This window comes from Triturus cristatus, chromosome 4_2, assembly GCF_964204655.1.
Source record: "Triturus cristatus chromosome 4_2, aTriCri1.1, whole genome shotgun sequence".
Lineage (NCBI taxonomy): Eukaryota > Metazoa > Chordata > Amphibia > Caudata > Salamandridae > Triturus > Triturus cristatus.
This window is the reverse complement of record NC_140586.1, coordinates 97272301-97294866: the sequence shown is the minus strand read 5'-3', so window position 1 is coordinate 97294866 and position 22566 is coordinate 97272301. Positions and strand designations below refer to the sequence as shown.

Here is a 22566-nt window from a genome sequence, read left to right as displayed (position 1 = left end):
ATTTATAATCCAATAGAAATATGAAGAAGCTAGGAAGATAAGTCTGATTAATTGTGAATTGTGCTTTCCAGGTAGATCCTGAACCGAGAGGAACCTCTCCATAAGCCCTCTTTATGCACAAAAAACCTAAGATTTTCTCGAAATAAATTAATGTCTCGTCCTTTTCGGTGTTCTGATATCATAAATGCCTGTTATGTTGTCTACACATTTAAAAAAAGCCTTTCCTCTGAGTACACCAACATAAAATAAAATAAAACAAGAGAGATACCTGATAGGAGTTACATCTGCTACAACCTACGGGTGGAAAGAATAGAATTTTGAGAATACCAAAATCCATGTGTTGCCAAGTCCATCATGTGGAGCCCAAATAAAAGCAACAATCACATTTGCTTCCTGGTAAGCGATTATTTCTAGAGGCGGATTTTGCAACAAGTTGCACTTCCTTGTCCCCAAGCCATGAAGTTGGGCAGTCCTGTCCTCTCGCTGTCCTAAAAATTGTTCCTATAGGATCTGAGGGCTTTTTTGTAAACACCCCCCTAGGAGGTAGATATGGTGGTTGAACTAAGTGCATAACGGTGTTACATCCTGGAAGGTTCTGTATCCAAGCACACACTCCTGTAGTCATAGTAAATTCTTTGTTGGATCCGGTTAAAACGATCATAAAAGCACAGATCAATAAATAATAAGAATTCATAAAAATAGAACAATAAATAATTCATATTTTATCTTAGGATAAAAGAAAAGACCCTACTACATCAATATCTTTCCACATGCTAAAAGCTCTAATTTCTTAATCAATCCCATATATTGTGCAAAGAAGTTACAGTGTGGCAGGCCCAAGGGTTATAGCAAACAAATGGTTATGACAGCCCCACCTCTTCCTCTTTCTCATGCGGGCCCGTAAGAACGCAGTTACTGAGAAGCATACCAGGGGTCAGGTAACAATTTTAAAAAATATAGTGCAACCCGGCATTGCTTAAAATTCCCTTGCTTTAAAATTGGATTAAAATAGTCGTTCCTTTCTTTTTCGTAGAGCCTGCAGAATAAAACTAAATGCAGTTCAGTTTGTATTGAGAGGTTATCACATGGACACAAACTTAAATGCGTATGATTATAGGTTTTATCTGGGTAGTCTAACATCAGTGGAATCATATTCATACGACACTTTACTAGTATGAATCTGTGTTGTGGGCTAGTAACATTTGCTAAATAAAAGTACCTTCTCTCTATCAGTGGTGGGTTCAGACGATAGGTACCAACCGCATGTTTCTCTTTATGATTGTTCCTTTAAGATCTGTGGGCTTTTTTGTAAACACCCCCCTAGGAGTTAGATATTGTGGTTGGACTAAGTGCATAATGGTGTTAAATCCTGGAAGCATTCTGTCTCCAAGCACACACTCCTGTATGTCCTTTAGAGGTATACCAGTTTACAGAGTTGTCTGTCGCTGTTTTTATGTAAGAGACCCATGTGCTGACTGTGACAAGTAATTTCTTCCAAATGTTTGATAAACATCTAGGGCCCGATTCACAAAAGTCATCTGAGACAAAATTCTAATTTTACAAATTTGGGTATTCACAAAAGGCAGGCCCAGGTCGTTCAACCATGTCCCAATGCCTTAAATTAACTATGATACTTAACAAGTACACGGTGGCGCGACCCGGTATTCTCTATCTAGCCTTCATGGATCTGTCTTCTGTGTTTGATCGTGTGAACAGGGCAAAACTGTGGCAGTCCATGAAGGATATTGGGGTTGACGGCTCTGTTGCCCACTTCTTGGCAGAACTTCACCGGGCAACTAAGGCTAACGTCAGATTTTCGAATGGCTACGGGTGTCTCGGAACTTTTATATAAAAAGAGGTGTACGCCAGGGGTGTATACTGGCGGCCTTTCTGTTTAACCTTTGAATTAATGATTTAGACAAAGTCCTTTTATCAACAGGGGTATATTATCCGTATGCAAGACGTCAAGGTCTCCCCGTATTACTTTACGCTGATGATGCAGTCCTTATATCTAGGACGCAAGGGGGCTCCAATCCTTGCTTGACGCTTTTTATGACTTCATGTCTGAACGTGATTTAACTATCAATAACTAAAAATCTTTTGTCATGCAAGTGGGGATACGCCCAAAAAAAGCTTTCAGTTCAGGGTAGGTATAGTTAAGGTACCTCGAACAGGTGTTTTTTCTTTCCTCTGGGTTAACCTGGAGGACCAGCTTAAATGGGGACCGCTCAAACAAAGGAAGAAGGGGGACTTGGTGTGGGTGAACACGGCCATTTTTTACTTTGCCTCTAAACTGGGTAACAGACCTATTGCTGCCCTGTCGAACACCTATCAGGCAAGGAGTGTAGCTACAGCCTCCTATGGGAGGGAAATATGGGGGCATATTGCCACAGACGCTTATCAGGTAGCTGAGAACGCCATTTTAAAGTGCTTGTTAGGTGTTCCCCGTGGCCTGTCTAATTAGGTGGTACACAATGAATTGGGGGTGCCCTATTTAAGTGATACCCTGGCACTTCGCCCTTTAATTTTCTGGCAAAAAAATTGGTTGAACGAGGGATTAACACTCTGCAATTTGAATTTAAAGGAGTGTATGACCCCGGATCATGCGCTCAAGATACCTTGGCTCAGATATATTAGGAGCAGTTTTGATAAATTAGGACGAGTTGAACTTTATACCAACCCTGAGATAATAACCAATAAGGACATGGGGATAACAAGGGAGTCCTTCTGCAGTTTAAGAAAATTGAAAAGGGAGGAGCTGGAGCTGCGGAAACCTAGTGTCTCCAAATTTTTAATGCTAAAGACAACTCCATCAGCCGAGCCTTACCTCTTGGTTTTTTTTATCTGTTTATGAACGGTTTATGTTGACTAGCTTCCGCTTGGATCTTTTTCGCCTCCTGCTTTCCTTCCCTAGGGGGTGCAGTAGAGACCAGCAGCTTGCATCCTGTGGCTGCGACGGGGAGTCTCCACAGGACTTGCTTCATTTTATGTTTTTTTTGTAAATTTTATGAGGTGCAGAGGAAGTCTTTTTTAGTGCCTATTTTATTCAGGCTCTCCCAGCTCTCCTGTATCTACAACTGCTGAAGGACGAATGTATTTTTGTTGTTGTTGGTTATTTGAAATCTGTGGTGAAGTCCAGGGCTTGTCTTGATTAAAAATGATGAGGGCCAGGGTTTATGACTAATTTTAAGACCTATATGCACCTCTAAAATGGGATAATTTTTATTGGGGAACTTAGTTTAAAGGGGAAGACCACTGGTTCATAAACCGTATTTCTTGATGTCACCATTTACCTGGGGTCACAATGCAACGCATTTTTAACATGTTAAACGGTGTTGACACTTCTATAATATTTTATGCACTGTCAACTTTTATGGTTTTATGTTACAGTCCACCATGGGATATCCTATGATACATTGTATCGATATTTTAGGAATTATGATTATTTTATGTATTGTCAAATTTTATGGTTTTATATTTCTAAATCCGAATAAAGTTTATTTGATTTGATTTGACTACGAGTTAACTGCACTTGTGACTGCCTGTTTAGCAGTAAAATACTGCAATAATTGGTATTTACTGAAGTTATAACAACATTTTCCTCAGTACCACTGCACCTGCTGCACCATTTAAATCAAGCCCCTTTTAACTGCAAGGTAACTGCAATTGTGACTGTCTGTATAGTATTACAATACAGCAATATTAGGCGTTTAGAGGAGTTCTGACAACTTTTGTGCACGGTACTATTGCACCTGCTGCACCATTCAAATCATGACCCTGTTGTCTGCAAGGTGACTGCACTCATGACTGCCTGTTTAGTAGCAAAATATAGCAATTGTAATGGGGTCCCTAGAGTTTTTGGCCCCAGTGCTGCTGCACCTGCTGCACCATTCAAATCAAGTTCCTTTTAACTGCAAGGCTACTGCAAGTGTGACTGCCTGTTTGCTAGTCAATTACAGCAATATTATGGGGCTCATTAGGATGTCGGTCAGAAAGCCTCCGTCCGCAGGTGACAGGCATTCGGACCGACATCCATGGTTTAAATTCCGACCGCCTATTTACAAATTTGACGGTCGGAGCTTAAACCGGCCAGTCATTCCGGCCGGCTTCCAACGGGCTCAAGGAGCCCATTGGCCAGTCAGAAATGGCCACAGAATCCCTTACGTACATCGTTTCCGCCGTAAGGATTATGATGTCGATTTTCGACAGGCTTTCCATGTCGGGCTTTCCAACATGGACAGCTGTTGGAAAACAACTTAGGGGTCTCATAGGAGGGCCTCATTCCCTCAGCTGCCTCCATTAGCGAGCCTGTGGGGCATCCATGGTGCACCCATGCAAATCCCCGCACCGTGTGGCAGGTACTGTGAGGAGCTTGGCACACGGTGCAGGTATTTACACAAACTCCAGTTTCTCTATGGGAGCCTGTGCTGTGGAAACCACCCGCAGCACAAGCTCCAATAGAGAAATGGGAGTTTGTGACCGCAATGTGGAGTCGCATCATAATGCGGTGTTCGGAACCGTCAACCTATGGTCGGTAGGTTTCCACACCGAAATGGTGTCACCGCCCGACATCGTAATTAGGGCCTGTGTGTTTAGAGGAGTTCTGACAACTTTTGTGCTCAGTGCTATTGCACCTGCTGCACCATTCAGATCATGACTCTGTTGTCTGCAAGGTAACTGCACTTGTGGCTGCCTGTTTAGTAGTAAAATATAGCATAGCTCTTGTATATTAACTAGTATTTTAATGTGCAATGTTTATTACAACATTTAGAATTTGATCATAATAGCCAAATAGATTAAGGTGAAAACATTAATCCGATAATGCCTACAAAGTGCAAAGAAGAGTGCTGAGGCATGGGGAAGAAATGCCACAAACATTCTAAGGCTAAAGCATCTGCTTTACACAACTATGTAATAAAAAACAAGCATTCCAGCGTACTGTTAGAAACTGTCTGCCTTTTCCTTAGGGAAGAGATCTTATCTTGACCATGAATAGGTCTTAAACAGTGCGAAAAAATTTAGTAGAAGTCTCATAAATGTGTGCAGCCAGGTGAAAAGCATATGAACAATGTAATATAGCATTAGGAACTGATAAGAGACCCCTTTCAAGGTATAATAAATACAAGAGATTTCACAAGCTGTGCAGGCGAAACTTAAAAAGGAAAAGCTTATCTGTTAAAAGTAATTCCAAGGGGCAAGGTGTAAGGAGTGGCCGCATGGAGAAGCGAGGAGAGAGCTGCCCTTCTGCTTCCAGTGGCGAGGGTAGAGGAGTGACTCCAAGCAGCTCCAGAGATATAGCACCTGATGGTGAGTGGAGAGGAGTGATAAAACTGAGAGCTTGCACTGGCAAGGTAGAGGAGGTGCTTGAGGTCCCTTTGGCGAGGTTTACACACAAGAACATAAAGAAGATGACACAGAGGCACCAACTGCAAAATGCTGTTTTGTCAGGAGTAATGAAAAGCAACTTTACTGTTCCTGGCTGCCATTCAGTCACAGCAGCCCCAAATGCAATTTTGAATGTTCAGGTCATGGACTGAGATTAAACCCGCTGCTCCTCCAGTTTGTCAATTTTAGCCTGCTTTAACAGACAAATATTTTTCATCTGTAAGTAATGGTGCCATTTTTTAAAAATCCAACCTCTTTTATTATCACTCCACTCAATATCTGTCTGAGTGCCCTGCTTTGTTCAGTGTAGTTACATGTCATCAAAGTGTAGGACCTGAGCTCGGCATCTCTCTTTGTTTTCTCTGCAGTATATTATCGATTATTCACCATGGGTGGCAAACTTCAACCTGTCAACAGAACAATCATTGTTGAATTTGAGGTAAGATGTCCACCCATCTGTGAGTACCATTCAAATTTTAAAACTCTGCACCTGCTGTCACATTACTGTTGTACGTGCCATAGCAGTTCATGTAGAACTAGGACACTGACATGAGTTCCACTGTCAAGAAGTTTTCCAAAGGTGTCTTTTAAAGTTGATGGCTTTCATTATAGACAACAATGAGGTACAACCCACACTTGTCACTCATTTGGTCTCGAACTCCCTATCAAGTTTTTCAAGGGTTAATTAGTCATATCCTGATCCTTCCCACACATGATGGTTTCCACTTATGTCTACATCTGTTGGATTCACTAGGGATGGAGTAGGTTTTGCAATTTGAGAATTTCTTATGAGGTTATTCCCAACATAGAGGACAGACTCAACTAATAGAAGATTAATTTGCTCAGGACACATCTTCTGCAAACTTACTGTACCTGCTTATGAGGCCCCTGGGCCTAATCCAAACTTACATTGTTTGCTTGAGGGGGCTCAGAGGGCTTTCGAGGACCAATAGGCTTGTGCTACAGACATGCACCGAGGGTAGATTGGACCAAAGAGGATCCCACAGCTACAGTTGCCTTGTCCTAGATCTCAGAAGACAATATATTGGAATTCATATCTCTCTGTACATGTTTCCTGTAGGGCAGTAGGGTCTAGGTAAGACCTTACGTTATAAGAATGGGTATGAGTGAAAAGGGAGTCTGTGAGCTTGGTGCTGATCTGTGGTATTCTCGTCAGCTCCTGTTCCTCTGCTTGGTGCTCCATTAAGACATGGCTGGTTCATCCTTGGGTGTCTAAAAGATGACTGCTGCAGTCTCATAAAATTTTCACTCCCTGCTTCAGGTCCTTGTACAGTGCCTGGTACACTGCATGAAGTACATACCAGCCTCTCCATACTCTTGTACAGAATGCAAGACGCACTCACTGCTGGCTCTATTTTTTTTATTTCCAGTATCTCAGAAGCAGTGTTCATTTCTTCCTCCGTGCCCTTTTCTATTAAGTAAAATGTGCTTACTTCTAATTTATCCTCTGATTATGATTTACATGCATTTCCATATCCTTGTCACATGCCTCAATTACAAAAAGTTTATTGTGCATGATTACTTAAAGTCGTTACAATTTACACTTTAAAAAAGTATTAAACTTAATCTTCCATAAAATATCATTTATCAACAATGAGCTTGGCAGTATTAAAATCTTAATAACATTAATAAAGCTCATAAAATATTGGGTAACTGGTTAGGTAATCTGTGCAAGTTCTATTCTTCACAACTTTCCCAGGAGCTCCAATGACCAAAATTATCCAAAAGATAAATGATTTAAAGTAAAATGACCATATAAAATGCCAAACTTTCCGTTAGACTTTGGTCAGCCACCGTTTTTCTGTATTGTTTCTGTTTTCTTGTGGAATAGGATCCCAGTCTACTTAAGCTAGTGAAGGAGAGGCATATTTGCAGTCCCTGCCGTCTTTGTTCATGCTTTATCAATCTCCTCTAAATCGGCTTGCCTTAAAAGTTCTCTTACTTTTGCCAGATATTTTACACCCCGGCATGCCAACATTATAGAGGAGCCTTCCAACCAACGTATCACAGCTTGCCTGCATGTACGAATCTTTAAGGACTTCTTCTTTGCCGTCTTATTTACCAATTTGCCAAACGCTGCCCGATCTATCTGGCTGTCCCATGTCATTTGTATGTCAAGTTCCGCCAATGATTGTCTCAGATAGGCTCCCCATGAGTGTGGAATGTCCTTATCCACCTGGATTTTGATTTCTTTCCAGCATAGATTGTTCAATGACCCCAGTTCAGATGCACGGAATTTGTGGCATAATTTCACGAACCCGCTCATGCTCCGGAATTTCTGATTTTAAAGACCAAATTCCAGCCGGATCTGTGCTGGGGCAGCGGACCTTGGTAAATTAAAAATGGCTTTATAAACCTTTGTCTGCAGCTCGTTTAGCAGTTCCACCTCCTTGCCACACCAGACTACAAGGGCATATGACAATGTCGGTACTATTTGTGCGGCCATCGCTTTTAAAAGATGTGTGTAGTTCGGGCAACCCAGTGTTTATTCAATAATCTGTACGCAAAAATTAACGATTGAGATTTTGCTTTTAGGTCCATTTTGTGTTCCTTGAGTGTGGAGCCTCTCCCCATTTTTAAGCTGAGATATTTATAGGCCGCTTGTTCTTTAATTGTAGTCCCTTTTACAAACCATTTAAACTTGGTTTTTTTAGGGTGCACAAGGCGTACAACCTTGGGTTTGTCTTTATTTAATTCCAAGTTGTCTCCATCCAGATAGGTGACTAAGTTGTTTATTGCTCTTCTAGCCCAATGGGGCTTTGGCTCAGCACCACTATATCGTCTGCGTACGGTAAAAAGGGTATTGGCTCATTAACTCAATTTGGCGAGTGGCATTCGGCTGCATGCATGTGTTTACTAATATCTGCCATAAATAAATTGAATAAGCTTGGGGCTAAAACACAGCCTTGTTTTAGGCCTAGCTGAGTATTTATACTGGTGGTGTTACTACATCCATCGCCTAGTTTCACTCTTGCAGAAGTGTCACTGTGCAGGACTATTATTGCATCCAGTAGTTTGCTCGGTAGCCCCCATGCTCTAAATTTTTCCCAGAGGCGATTTCTGCTTACTTTGTCGAATGCGGCTTTCAAGTCGACAAAGCATGCAAACAGCCGTATTTTCCTTTTTCTTGCTTTTTCAATTAAAAGTGCCAACGTGGCCAAGTTTGTTAAAGTGCCGATGTCTGGTAAATGTAAATGTAAATGTGCTAGTACTTATATAGCGCACAGCTACCCCGGACCGGGGTCTCCCAGCACTGTATTCATACCGCTAGGGAACCCTTCCTGGCTTTCCCTGTGAAATGTCCACTCCTGGACATCCCCAGGGTGAAGCTAGGCATCCCCAGCGCTGTGGGGCCGTTGTGGAGATTAAGCAAGCTATTGCCCAGAGTTGCAGCGTGGGACCCATGATTAGAATAGGCACTGAGGCGAGAATATCCGGTCTGCGGAATTTATAGCCCGAGACCCTGCCGTGACAGGAATTGAACCCTGGTCCCGGACCAGTGCTCTGCCTCAAGGTCTGCCGCTCTAACCATTGAGCCACACTTCTCCACCTGGTCTGAATCCGGTTTGGAACACAGGGATGATGCTTGTCTCATCCATCCAATCTTGCAGGTGGTGAAGTAGGCATGATCCGTATAGTTTGGCCTCAACATCCATCAATGATATCAATCTGTAGTTTTCTGGATTGTTGTGGCTTCCCTGCTAAAATATTGGATGAATAATGTTCCCTTTCCAAGATTTGGGGACGATGTTCTGTCTGTAGATTTGATTAAACAAAGGCGTGAGGTAATCAGCCCAAAAATCCGGAGCGTGTTTAAATAGTGCATTGGGCAGTCCATTCGGGCCTGCCGCCCCCTCCGTTTTTATTATTCCTCTCAATTGCTTTTTGTCATTCAGCTACTTTAACTCATTGCAGCTCACTACTTGACCGGTATATTCTTCTCCATCAGGTGTTAGATCTTTTAGGGATTTTGAGTAGTCTGTTGCCATTACGCACTTATCATTCCTCGCATTGCTGTACCTATTGTGTACATGCTGTATCCAGATTTTTTCGCCAATTCCCGCTTCTTGTTGTAATTCTTTTTCCTTTGTCATGTTATTAATGATGCCCCAGAATTCCCTACTGTTTAGCAATGTCCTTGACCACAGAAGTTTTGATCAGATTTTTTCTTTATATTCTGTCTTTGCTTCCCTCAGCATCTTTTTATAATTTTTCTGTAGATCCTTTAGTTTATTCTTATTTGTACTCTTACCCAATTTGGCCACTATAGTGTGAGTTCGTACCTCTTTTGCCATCCTTCTCTTTTCGTCTCGTAGCGCAAGGTTAAACCAAGGATCCTTTCTGCTGTCTATCCTTTTTCTGTTTCTATTAGTAGAGGGAAAGTTCCGGGTAAGGAAGAGGCATAGGTCTTCCCAGGTTTTTATTTGATTTTCTTCTATCGGGGGACCTGTGTGACTCATGTGTTCTTTAAGAGAGTCCATTATGGTCGTCATTTTTTGTCCTCGCCATCTTAATTTCCTCAGGTTAAACTTTTCGGCATATTGTCCCAGCGTGTTTATTTTTTGCGCCTCGGCCAGGTTTATACTTACGGTTGTGATGTACGGGTGGTGGTCACTTTCTATGCCCTGGGAAAACTTGGAATGAGTCTGCTCTTGGGACTAGATTGCTGCTAATGATAGTAAAATCTATTTTAGATCGACTTTTTCCATTTGAATACATTGTTGCGGCTGGTCTATCTCCTATAATGTTACCATTCAGGATTGACATGCCGTGCTTTTCTAGGTTTCGTGTTATTATTTGGTATCCCCAGTCCTCATGCCTCTTTCTGTTATTCTGTTTTATTAGGCTACTGTTGAAATCTCCTAAAATGATCACTGGGCAGAATTCATGTGATTTTTGCAGTGCGCTAATCAGATTCATTATTGTTGTAAATTTTTCCTTCTGATGTGTTTTTGCAGGGTGAGCATATACGTTGGCTAGTATTAATTGCCAGTCTAGTTTATTTGAATTTCGCTTCCCGGTAAGTTTTGTGACTTGCAGCCAGTTTACACCGGTTTCTAACTCTTCTGTTTGCCAACCATGATTTTGTAATATATATGTTGATAAGCCTCCCCTTGGGTGACCAAATCTTGCAAATTTTTCGGCTAAAATGTGATGTTCTATATAACCTGATATCGCTGTTGGGGTCATATTCCAGGTTTTTTTAAATAGTATTATGTCTTGTTGTTCGAGGAAGGACAGAGTTTCGTGGTCCAGCCCCATATTTTTCAAACCATGAACGTTCCATGGACAGATCTTTATCATGTTCTGCCTTATATCCCTCAACTTGTGGCACTGCCTCGAGGACTTTATTGAGTCCAGTTTGTTTGCTTGAATTTTCTGACCCCATATTTTATCCGTCCTAAGTGAGTTTAAATATTTGTTAGGTACGCGTGTTACTAAGTACTTTTGGCACTCAGGACCAGTCTGTCCTGTCATCTGTAGACTGTACAGGGTTTGCTTGCCTCGCTATTTCCTTGCCTTCCTTTGGATTTGTTGGCCCCGGTGGCGTGGTGGATCGGGTGCCGTGTAAGCATGTTATTTGCTTTTTTGCAGGTGTGTACTTCTGATTTGTTAGGAAGGGGTAAGGGTACCGTGGGTGTTTGTATGGCCTCAGTGTGATTCCTCAAAATTCGAATATTACTCTGGTAGCATATATCCTGTCCACTAGTTCCTTTGAGGTCCAGGTAGTCAAAGTCTCTTCTATATCCGAGTTTTCCGGGGAATACTTAAATTCCACGGCTAAGAGATCATGCAACGATATTCCTTTTAACTCTGGGATTTTTTCAAACAACCTTAAGAGGCTCCCTCTATTTAGTATATCTTGCCTTCCTTTTGTGCAATATTCTGGCACAAACGTTAATTTTGGTGTATCCTCCCACAAGTTATTTGCACTTCCCGCACTTTCCTCTTTTTCTATCTGAGTATTTATGATGTTCGTGATTTCATTGTTAATAGGTCTGTCTTGACTTCTTTGTTCATTACTGATCTTTTGCTGTAGGGTATCCATTTTTTTTGCTTCCTTTGACTCTTGCTCCAGTTTTCCTGCTTCTATATGTATTACTGGCCCTTTTGACTCGCTTTGCTGGTCGATAAAGGGCATCCTACATACTCTGCCTTTACTATTTATTGTAACTTTTATTGCCTTTTGGCTACTATGTTCGTTGCTGTCTGTTCGCTTGTCCGCCTTACTACCTGGTGTTCCTTCCCTTCTTTCTTGCTTTTCTCGTCTTATGTCACCCTTTTTCCTCCTAACTGTTTGCCATCCGTTATCTGGACTGGTACCTCTTTCATCTTCGGCTGTGGTCCTTGCGGGAACCTGCGATGTTTTTTCGGCCCCTTCTCCCTTTTTAGTATGTTGGATATTTAATTGCTGTATTTTGCCCTTCTTTTTCCTGCTGTGTTCTTGAACTCCGTAATCTGAACTGGAACCTCTATCCTCTTTGGATATAACTCTTGTTTGGACCTGCAATGTTTTTTCTGCCTCTTCTCCCTTATCAATATGTTGGGTTCCTTCTAATAGTTTTTTTAAGATTCCAGGAGTTGGCGTAGAATCTGTGGCTGACCGATAGATAGGTGTTGTAAGCCACATCTGATTCGTATTCTTTTTGTTAGGAATAGCCTGAGCACTTGATGCATTTTGCTTTGTATTAAAACTGTTAGAATTTGATGTATGATTTGATTGGTCTGGGCATGTTATTGGATCCTCCTCTATACCTTCTATCAATACCTTATTTTCTTTCCTTTGTGTGTTTTGATTTGAAAAAATGGGAAACATTTTCTCTAATTTTGTAGTTGGTTGAATATTGTATTTTGTCCTACCCTTTCTAGCACGTTTCATTTGTCTTTTTGTAGATTTTACAGTTTTTGAAGTTTCAATGGTGGTCTGTGTAACTTCCTTTTGGTGGTCCATTGTTTTAGCACATGAAACCTCTATTTACTTTTGTTCGGCTTCTCCCTTGTCAATATCACCTGTCCCTTTACATTTATCTTTCCTTGGCTCCTTTTACTCTCTGACCTTTTGGGCTTCCCTTTTATGTTTTGATTTTGATGTTAGTTGCTCTGCCCCTATGATATCTTTTAATATTTCAGGCAGATTTGCCAGTTTATCTATTATTTTGCCACATCCACAGTTAAGCTGCAGCGGGTGTTTGTTTGTTTGTGATTCCGGGGTCCCCCTGTGCATTACAAAGGAAGTGATTGAGTCCAGCTTGGTATTTATACCTGCAATGTGACCAGCAATTAGATTTATTAGGTCAATCTGGACTTCCATTTTATCTCATTGAAAGTTCAGTACCCTGATTGCTTGTTCCAATGTGCTTAATAGGGTATTATTCCATGGTGCCATGTGCAGTTCATCAAGGGGATTTCCAGTATCCCTAGACTCGTGGTCAATCCTACTTACCGATGAAATTGTTATCGGAGGTGACAAATTGAATTGATTTATTTTCATCGAGAAGCTCCCTTCCTCCTGTGCATTCACCTGTTTGTCAATCCTGCTGACCAATGAGATTGTTATTGGAGATGAAAAATGTAATTGCTCTTTTTCCATTGGCAGTCTTCCCTCCTCTTGTGCATTTATCTGTTGGTCTGTTCTTTGACCATAATTTGAAGGAGTGGATACCACATGCCTCAGATGCACTCTCAACTGTGTCCATATCCCAATCCATTGCCTTCTAGAGACTCACAACTCTAGTAGGCAGGTCTCTGCTCTCTCGGTGCACAGCTCCACAGTAAGTACCCCGCTCATCACCGCTGCAGACTCTGGTACGAGGCCCTGGGCCGATGCCTTCTGTTCCTCTCTCATCCTCGCTCCTATTTTTTCATGTTATTTCCTTTCATTCTTTACCCTGTATTTCTCCTTTATTTCTTTGCTCTTTGCTCTGAATTGCCCCTTTATTTCTGCTTTCTTCATATTTTTCCCTTCATCTCTGCCTTTTCTCTTATCTCTCTTCTCAGGCCTATTCTTCAGGTGCCGTTTCTGACCCTGCTGCTGCTGCCCTCGCGGCCCCTCCTGCTCCCATGTGTTCCCGCTCCCCATGCCCACCTCCCAGCTGTCCCTTCCTCCCCCGACCCCTGCTTAATGGCAGACATGCACAGCTGGTGCGCCAAAGGCAGCGCGTCTGCGCCCATCCACGACCCGATCGCGACCATTGCCAGGTACCCTGGTCTTAAGGGCCACCAGCATTATAGCTCCTCCTCAGCTCTCTACAAACTCAACGTCAGCAAGAACAACCACTGCAAGCACTCTTCACCTCTCAACACACACAGACCCTTCACCTGCCATCAATGCCGCAATTCCTACACATTCACCAAGACCCAGGACCCCCACCACCCTCCAGCAACAACTCCATCGCACCCAAACCCTGCGATGCATCCTCAACATCCGCTCCCTCCACAGACACGCCATGGAAATCTGAGACCTCCTCGACAGCACCTCCCTGGACATCGCCTTCCTCACCGAAACATGGACGAACACCGCCTCCGGACCAGACATCGCGATCGCCATCCCTGAAGGATACAAATTCACCCATAAGGACCGCCCCAACTGCCCTGGTGAAGGCATCCCCATTGTTCAGAGGGCCAATCTTTGTCTGAGCACCTACACCGACTGGCCTACAGACCTGATGGAATACCTTCACTTTAAGATACAGACTAGCCCCTCAAGAAAGCCCCCAACCCTCACGCCAAGAAAGCCAGCTGGTTCTCCACCAAACTCCGAGACTCCGGACGCACCTGCAGATGCCACAAAAAGCTATGGAGGATCTCCAAAACCCCAACAGACCTAAACAACTTCAAAACAGCCACCTCTGCCAACCACAAACTTATCAGACACTCTAGGAAGAAGGCACTTCAGGACAGAATCTCCACCCGCGCACAATAGCAAGGAACTCTTTGGAATCATCAAAGAGTTCACCCAACCCAACAGTGAGTCTACAGACATCCTACCCTCCCAGGACCCCTGCAACAGACTCAGTGCATTCTTCCATCACAAAATCAAGACCATCTATGACAACTTCGACGACAACAACCCCCAAGAGGAACCCCCTCCCACCGCTCTCAGCACTACGCAGCCAACACTAGACAGCTGGACTGCCCTCAGCATCGTAGACACCCTGAAGATGATAAAGACCACCCACTCTGGGGCCCCCACACACCCCTGTCCCCACTACATCTACCACAGAGCAACTGACATCATCCCCCTTCAACGAATCATCAACGGCACCTTCAAGACTGCCTCCTTCACCGATGACTAGGAACACGCCAAAAGAGAGGATGTAGCCTTACGGCTAGAGTGGTTGACGTTGATGCTGGGGAACCTTGTTCGAGTCTCAGCAACGACGCTCAACATCCTGTGATTCTGGGAAAATCACTTAATCTCCCCATGCCTAACACAAACATGACTGTGTCCTTGGGTAACAAAGCTGGTGCTATGTAAAGCGCTCTAATACCCGATATCTTTGGGTCTAGTTTGCGCTATATAAAACTCTAAATAAAAGAAATCAACCCTCTCCTGAGAAAACCCCACTGACCTCAAGAATTTCAGACCAATCTTCCTAATCCCATATCCAGCGAAAGTCATGGAAAAACCATTAACAGTCAACTCGCCACCTTCATAGAAGAAAACAATATCCTTGACTCCTCTCAATCAGGCTAGAGGAAGAACCACTGCACCGAAATCCCCCTTCTCGCGGCAACAGACTACATCCACTCCCTCCTCGACAGAGGAGAGACTGTGGCCCTCATCCTTCTGGACCTTTCCGCAGCCTTCAACAAAATCTCTCATCGCACCCTATTTTTTTCTGTAAACAGATTTTTATTAATTTAGGTAAAACAATCACTAGCATCACATAAATAGTACAGTGATTACAATCAAATTCCAGTGTATATCCTACTCTGGTGACACAGATTAATCTCAGGTTGTTATTCCGCAAGGAGGTATTAGTCCAGCTCCAGTGGATGGAGATGGTAATTCACCTAATGCAGCCCAAGTTCTGCAGTCCTGTAGTATTCTGTACCACATGTATCAGGTGTGTATCATCTCAATAGTCTGCTCCACAACTAACTCCCTCCTCCCTCCAAACGCCCACCCTCCCTGCCCCCCAGGCATGTCGCTTATTCACGGATTCTCTGTATGGTAATGCTAATCCGTCCAACAGGGCACTGGGCTTGCTATTCCAGGTGGTGTAGTTCCACAGTTGGGCCATGCTGAACAGGAGCTCCACAGGGCAGCTCGATCCTTCGGACATCCGTCCGGCTATCTTTCATCGCACCCTGGCTCACAGACTCCATGATGCAGGAATCCCGAACAAGGCCCTCGACTGGATCCGCTCTTTTCTCTCCGGCAGAAAGCAATGGGTCAGACTTCCTCCTTTTCACTCAGAACCCACACTGACCACCTGCGGAGTCCCGCAAGGTTCCTCCATCAGCCCGACCCTGTTCAACATCTACATGGCCCGTTCGCATCCATCGTCAGATAACACGGACTCAACATCACATCATACACAGACGACACCCAACTCATTCTCTCCCTATCCAACAAACCCAACATCACCAAGCGTAACTTTCAAGATGGAATGGAAGCCGTCGCCGGGTGGATGAAGAATAGCTGCCTACAACTCAACACGGACAAAACCGAGGTGCTTCTCATGGGCACACACCCCGATGCCTGGAACGATACCTCGTGGCTCCCCGCCATCGTGGACCCCCTCCCACACGGACCACGCACTCAACCTCGGAATCCTCCTGGACTCCAAACTCAAATTGGACCACCAGATCAACGCCGTCACCTCTTCCTGCTACCACATCCTCTGCCTACTCTGACGGACCCTCAATTGGACCCCCCCAAACAGAGGAAAACTGTCACACACACCCTCATCAGCAGCAGACAGGACTACAGCAACACACTCTGCGCTGGGATCAACAAGAACCTCACCCGCAAACTCCAGAATGTCCAGAACACTGCCGCCAGACTTGTCCTCAACCTCCCGCACCACTGCTGCATCAGACAACACCTATGGACACTACACTGGCTCTCCATTGAGAAGAGAATCACCTTCATGCACCTCACCCACACTCACAAGGCCCTTCACAACACCAAACCCACCAACATGAACCACCGCCTCACGTTCCACGCTCCCCAATGTTCCCTCCGGTCGGCCCAGCTCCCCCTCGCGATGGTACCTTGCATCAAGAAAACCAGAGCAGGAGGAAGCTCCTTCTCCCTCCTCACTGCCAAGGCATGGAATTCCCTCCCCCTCCACCTCCAACAGAATCCATCACTCCCCAAGTTCTTAAAGGACTGCATGACCTGGCTCTTCAATGGTGCTCCGTGAACTTCCAGGAGCTGCGCCCCCCTCCTTTTCTTTCCTTCCTTCAGCACCTTGAGACCCATCTGGGAGAGTAGCTTGCACTTTACCAAACCCTTGATTGTACTCGTTCCACATCTTTGTCAAATGCCTTTGCTGTACTCACATCTGGCTTCATACATTTTCCCTGTATCTTTAATCTACTCTGGATTGATATCCTTATTGAGTGCTTGAGAGTTACTCATATCTAGCCTCGTCAGAACCCCAAACAAGATGCACTGAAACTTATGTAAATGAGTCCAAAGTTTCAACCAGATTATCACAATTTATTCCTTTCTTTTAATCCAAAGATTCTCCTAGTTTTTATCCAAAACTGTTTAGCATGTTAAATCCACGTTTCAACATCATATTTCAAATGTGCCAATCCAGGCTTTTTCTCAGCAGCAAAAGAGAGTTGATGATCTCTTATGTCACAGCCGCTTTAAAATCTACCCAATGAATTGCGGGATAATTCCCTTCTTCAGGGGTAATTAAAAAATACAAAATGTTCAAGAAAACCCATCAGTCCTGGGGCAGTTGGAGGAACACTTGTGACACTTATGAACGGGGCTGCTATTTCAGCGGTCGATGAGTGGACCACATGAAATATGGAGGGTGTAAGCCTTGGTTCATTCACATTGGAGCATTGAAAGATTGCCTTTTTCGAGATATGGGAAAAAGTTTGGTTGAAAGCTACGGTATGCTGATCAGGTTAAGTAATATAGTTTATTATTTGGAGGTAGATATTTTTCTTTAGGTTAAGGCATGCATGTTCAGTTGGGTCACTGTTCATCACGTTTTTCATCATGTTTTTTGAGGATTAGTCATGTGGTATTTGGTTATTTTGCATGATGGCGTGGTCATATTTAATTTCAATGGTGCTGCACTTTATTTGATTGACTGTCAGTTTTATAAGCACTTGGGGTTACGTGGTTCAAGATCCTTTTTGTAGAAAGCACTTTTTGTTGAAAGAATGCAGATGCAGAGCACGGATTTGAAGGCACAGGAAGCGTTATCGTTTTGCATGCAGGTTAAAATTGTCATCTAGTATTTGGAGCACGAGTAAAAAAGAATTTAAGTTTAACATTTTTAGATCTGACTGATGGGTTTTCTTGAACATTTTGTATTTTAGTTACCCCTGAAGAAGGGAATTATCCCGAAATGCATTGGGTAGATTTTAAAGTGGCTGTGACATAAGAGATAATCAACCCTCTTGTGCTGCTGAGAAAAAGCCTGGATTGGCAGATTTGAAATATGATGTTGAAACGTGAATGCCACATGTTAAACAGTTTTGGATAAAAACTAGGAGGATCTTTGGATTAAAAGAAAGGAATAAATTGTGATAAACTGGCCGAAATTTTGAATTTATTTACATAAGTGTCTGTGCATCTTGTTTGGGGATCTGACAAGGCCTCATTTCCTTCGCATTCAGCATACGTGCATGGATGGAGGGCATTCCAAGTATGAACACGTTTAATGCCGTTGAGCAGCAATTAAACATTGGACTAAGGAGTATGAGTGCATTTCACCATCTATTGTCTGTTTACTCATATCTAGCGCCATATCCTTATCCGGTACTTCGGACTACACATATTTATGCGAGGTCCATATTTGAACACAAATAGAATCAAGGTAAAGTCAAAATTTTATGAAATTATTTTCATACAGAATTATAAATAAATAATATCACTTACTTATTTATACAGCAATTTAATTCATAGTTCAAAAGTAAGATCATCCTATTAACACATTGCACCATCCACTGCTCAAAATAATCTCTTGATGCCTTTAATGACCTATTTGAGCAAGAATTCACTAACATACCTTCCCCATGGTACTGCAACGTCTAAATTGTCATGCCTCCCTGAGAAGCAGCCAACCTTGTGGTATTTCCTATTATCCTTAAACACCACCATATATATGGCCCCGTTCCATTTAAACCCTGCCAATCTATGACACTTTCCAGCCATGAATTGGGTCCACGTTTTTTAAACTGTGCAGTACTTTCACAGTGAGTGACATGCAAAACCTCCTTTTATCTTAATTTCTTCATTCTCCCCATTGACTCTCTGATAGAAGGAATTAATTGCGTCATCCACCTTTGCAATAGTAGAGCTCCACCACAAGCATTGAGATGTAGATTTGTTTTTAATGTCTTGCAGTTACTCTTAATGTAGGGTCGTATCCTAATAGCAATAGAGAGGAGTCGGGACAATCTGTATTTGCAGATTCACCCCAAGAACTGAAAGATTCAAGAAATGTATGAAGCGTGTGGCTGCCCAATGGGCTTCCCAGTGGTGGGAGGTCTACCAGGATTTATACTGTACTCTTAAGCAAACAGATAAGTCTTGAGTTGTTCCCAAAAGCTGAGTATGTTGTCATTCATCCTAAGAGTCAGGGGTAAGGCCTTCCACAGTTTTGAGGCAAGATAAGCAAAGGAAATTTCCCATATCTAGCTATCTTCCCCCTAGGAAGGGAAAGAAGACTCTGGTTACTAGATCTTAACTCTCTTTTAGGGCAGTATGGGCTGGACAGATGATGAAGGATTCTAGGCCCCCCTTCAGGTGCCTTGCGCTGTGGACCATGCAAATAGCTTTAAACTAAATTATCTTGTGTACAGGTAACCAGTGTAAAGTGGCAAGTGAGGGAGAGGCAGCCTGAAATTTGGGGATGCCCCAAAGGATTCTCCCTACTGCATTCTGTGTCACCTGAAGTTTTTTTGTTCCCAAATAATGAGAATTCCAGTAATCAAGATGGGATAGTGCCAGGCCCTGAACCACCACTCTCTGAACAGATACTGGTGGCCAACTGAGCATCCTCCTAAGGGCTCCTAAAAGGCCAAAACAACTGGATGACAGCTTTTAGTTTGGAGCCCCCATGGTGATTGAATCCCAGAAATCACATAGGGCTACACAGTGCCACATTATTTAGGACCAATGTGCTACTTCTATTGATTTGCATCCGAAGAATTTGCCCGACAATCCTGGAATAATCCTATGCAGGACTTGTGGGGTTCAGGAGATTAACCACTTAGGGGACGATTACGATCTCATCCAGAAAGCATTCCTACGGAATCGGTCCTGCAATGCTTTCCGAACGAATCGAATCGAATCGGGTGAGTCCGACCAAGCGATTTGGATGCATCCGTATGCTTCAGGATACGATTCGGTTGGACTCCCATTCAGCCGCGGTCGGTAGTAGGAGTAACTGCAGGGCGGTGACGTGGGGAGTGGGAGGGGCAGGGTGGAGGGTAGTAAACTATGGATTACAGAGGTTTACAGGTAAATTAACATATAAATTAATAAAACGAATTTCGTTGCGTGCACTGCATCCCCAAATGCGATGCAGTGCACGCAACGAAATTCGTTTTATTGATTTATATGCTAACTTACCTGTAAACCTCTGTAATCCATAGTTTACTACCCCCCACCCTGCCCCTCCCCCTCCCCACGTCACCGCCCTGCAGTTACTCCTACTACCGACCGCGGCTGCTCCCATTGACTTCAATGGGAGCCTGTGTTCCGAACAACAACACAGGCTCCCATTGAAGAAAGGGGTGGCTGTGGAAAATCGTGCACCCTCTGGCAGGCATTCCTTTGTGAAGGAATCAAGCAGAACAGTTGCTTGAAACACTGCATGCACTACAAAACAATATTTGTGAGTGATTTAGAACAATTTTACACAAAAATTCTCAATCAAAATCTAAATGTAGGAGGAGGAGCCTAGCGCGCATCCAAGATGGTCGCGTGAGCACAGGGCTCCCCGGACCCTCGCTGCTCCTCGGAATTTATCCTGACAATATCCTGATTTGGTTTATGGAATCTGGGAGATGACGACCGGCTGAGCACGTATCTCCTTTCAGAAATTTAATCGGACCCGGGAATCCTGAGTTATCGTTGTTTGAACTTTTGGGACCCACCCGACGGAGGTGCCCGGGGCGAAGGTGAGCCGTGGGGCCGTGTCGCAGTTGAACAACAACGGCTGCGGCGCGGTGCCAGGGGCCGCTCGGCCACTTTCGGTTTCACTTTCAGACCTCAGGGGGCTGGCCGGTGGAGCGATTGAGGTGGCGGGGTGTTTCCTTGACCTCTGCACAAAGCTTTGTCACCACCTGCCACTAGAGTGCCTATCGCCTTGGGTCCCCCCGCACCGTCGTACTGTGGCCTCGGGTGAGGCGCTGGTTTCCAGGGCCGGTATCCCAACTACTTTTGTCCGGCGGTCCCCCTCGGAGTCCGTGGCCTCATGGGGGGCAAGGGGGGCCCCGAGGGGCGCAAGACTAAATCCTCCCTCCGTGGAGGATCGGTCCAGACCAACAACATGGACCGCTATACTCAGGGCAGAGGCTCTCCTGGAACGGCCGGTCCCCCCTCAGACGTCGCCGGTGGTGGCACATCCGTCTCTTCGGAACTTTCCCTACAGGACATCATGGGCGCCATTGATGGCATCAGGGAGACCATCGCCACGCAATACGAGGCCCTGGCCCGCAAGATCGATACGGTGGCGATTGATGTCACCTTAATACGGACGGACCTCTCCAAAACAAACGAGAGGGTTCAAACTCTCGATGCGCGGACCTCCACCCTGGGTGCGGATGTGGCGGACCTGCAGGCCGCGCTCGGCGACATCAAGGTGGTCAATGAGCAGATGGCCCGCCGGCTGGAGGACTTCGAGGGACGGGCCCGACGCAACAACATCCGTGTCATCGGCGTACCGGAGTCCTCCGACGGCCGCCCGGTTGACCTCCTGGTCGAGGAACTCATCCTCCAACAGCTGACCCCTGCGGGCTTGAGTAAATTTTTTGCCGTTGAACGGGCTCATCGAGTTCCGGGCGGGCGGCCACGGCCGGGGGCCCCCCCGAGGCCTATCGTGGCCAAACTGTTTTACTACAGAGACCGGGATGCGATTCTGCAGGCCTCGCGGGTCCATGGCCCGGTTCGATATGAGAACTCATCCATTAACTTTTATCCGGACTTTACTCAACTGGTCCAGAAACAGCGGATGGGATTCCAGGGGGTGAAACGTCGTCTTCGTGAGCTGGGCCTAAAGTACTCTATGCTCTACCCTGCCAAACTCCGAGTGGAACATGAGGATCGGACTGCCTTCTTTGACTCTCCTGTGGCCGTGAGTGACTGGTTGGACTCGCTGCCGGACAGAGGTGGCCGTCCCGGGCCCTCTGCGGGTGCCAACGGTGACGGGTCCCCTTTGGAGTGACTCTTGGTCCCTGATTTTGCCAATTTGCACTGCTCAGCTGGGTTGTACTTCTTTGGTTCAGTGTGTTTTGCTAGTACCTGTATGGGGGGCGGGCGGGGACGGGTCCCTCTCCTCCTCCGGGGTCTTTTTGTAGACTGGGGTTAGTTGGGCGACAGGCACACTGCAATTTGGGGGGGTTTTTTGGCCCGCAGGGGTGCAGGGTGGGGGGAGTTGGGTGTTGGGGGGGGGTGGGGGGGAAGGAGGGGTTGTTTTGTAGTGTGGTTTTTGTTTGCAGGGCGAGGTATTGATTTTCTGCCACCTTTGGGACTTGTGCTGCTTGCGGGGGGACCTCTGATCTATTGGAGGGGATGGGGGGGGACGGGTTGAAGCTGATGTCATGGAACGTCAATGGGTTGGGGGACCGTATCAAACGGGGTGTAGTTCTGCAGTATTTGCGTCGTCTGACTCCTGATGTGGTGTTTATCCAGGAGACGCATTTGGTTGGCAATGTCTGCCATGCAATGAACAGGGGGGGATACCGCCTCGTGGCTCACTCTGGTTTCACAACTGGCTCCAGGGGGGTGGG

The 22566-nt window shown here is 44.9% G+C and overlaps 1 protein-coding gene across 3 annotated transcripts in view; it reads left to right on the top strand.

Annotated features, from left to right (window-relative positions):
- The window catches only part of LOC146833087 (venom factor-like), a 777614-nt gene that overhangs the window by 86340 nt on the left and 668708 nt on the right, over positions 1 to 22566 (top strand). For all 3 annotated transcript variants that reach the window (XM_085600726.1, XM_085600724.1, XM_085600725.1), the window contains exon 4: positions 5754 to 5824. In XM_085600726.1, the coding sequence (XP_085456852.1) occupies positions 5754 to 5824 (71 nt within the window). The remainder of the gene's footprint in view (positions 1 to 5753; positions 5825 to 22566) is intronic.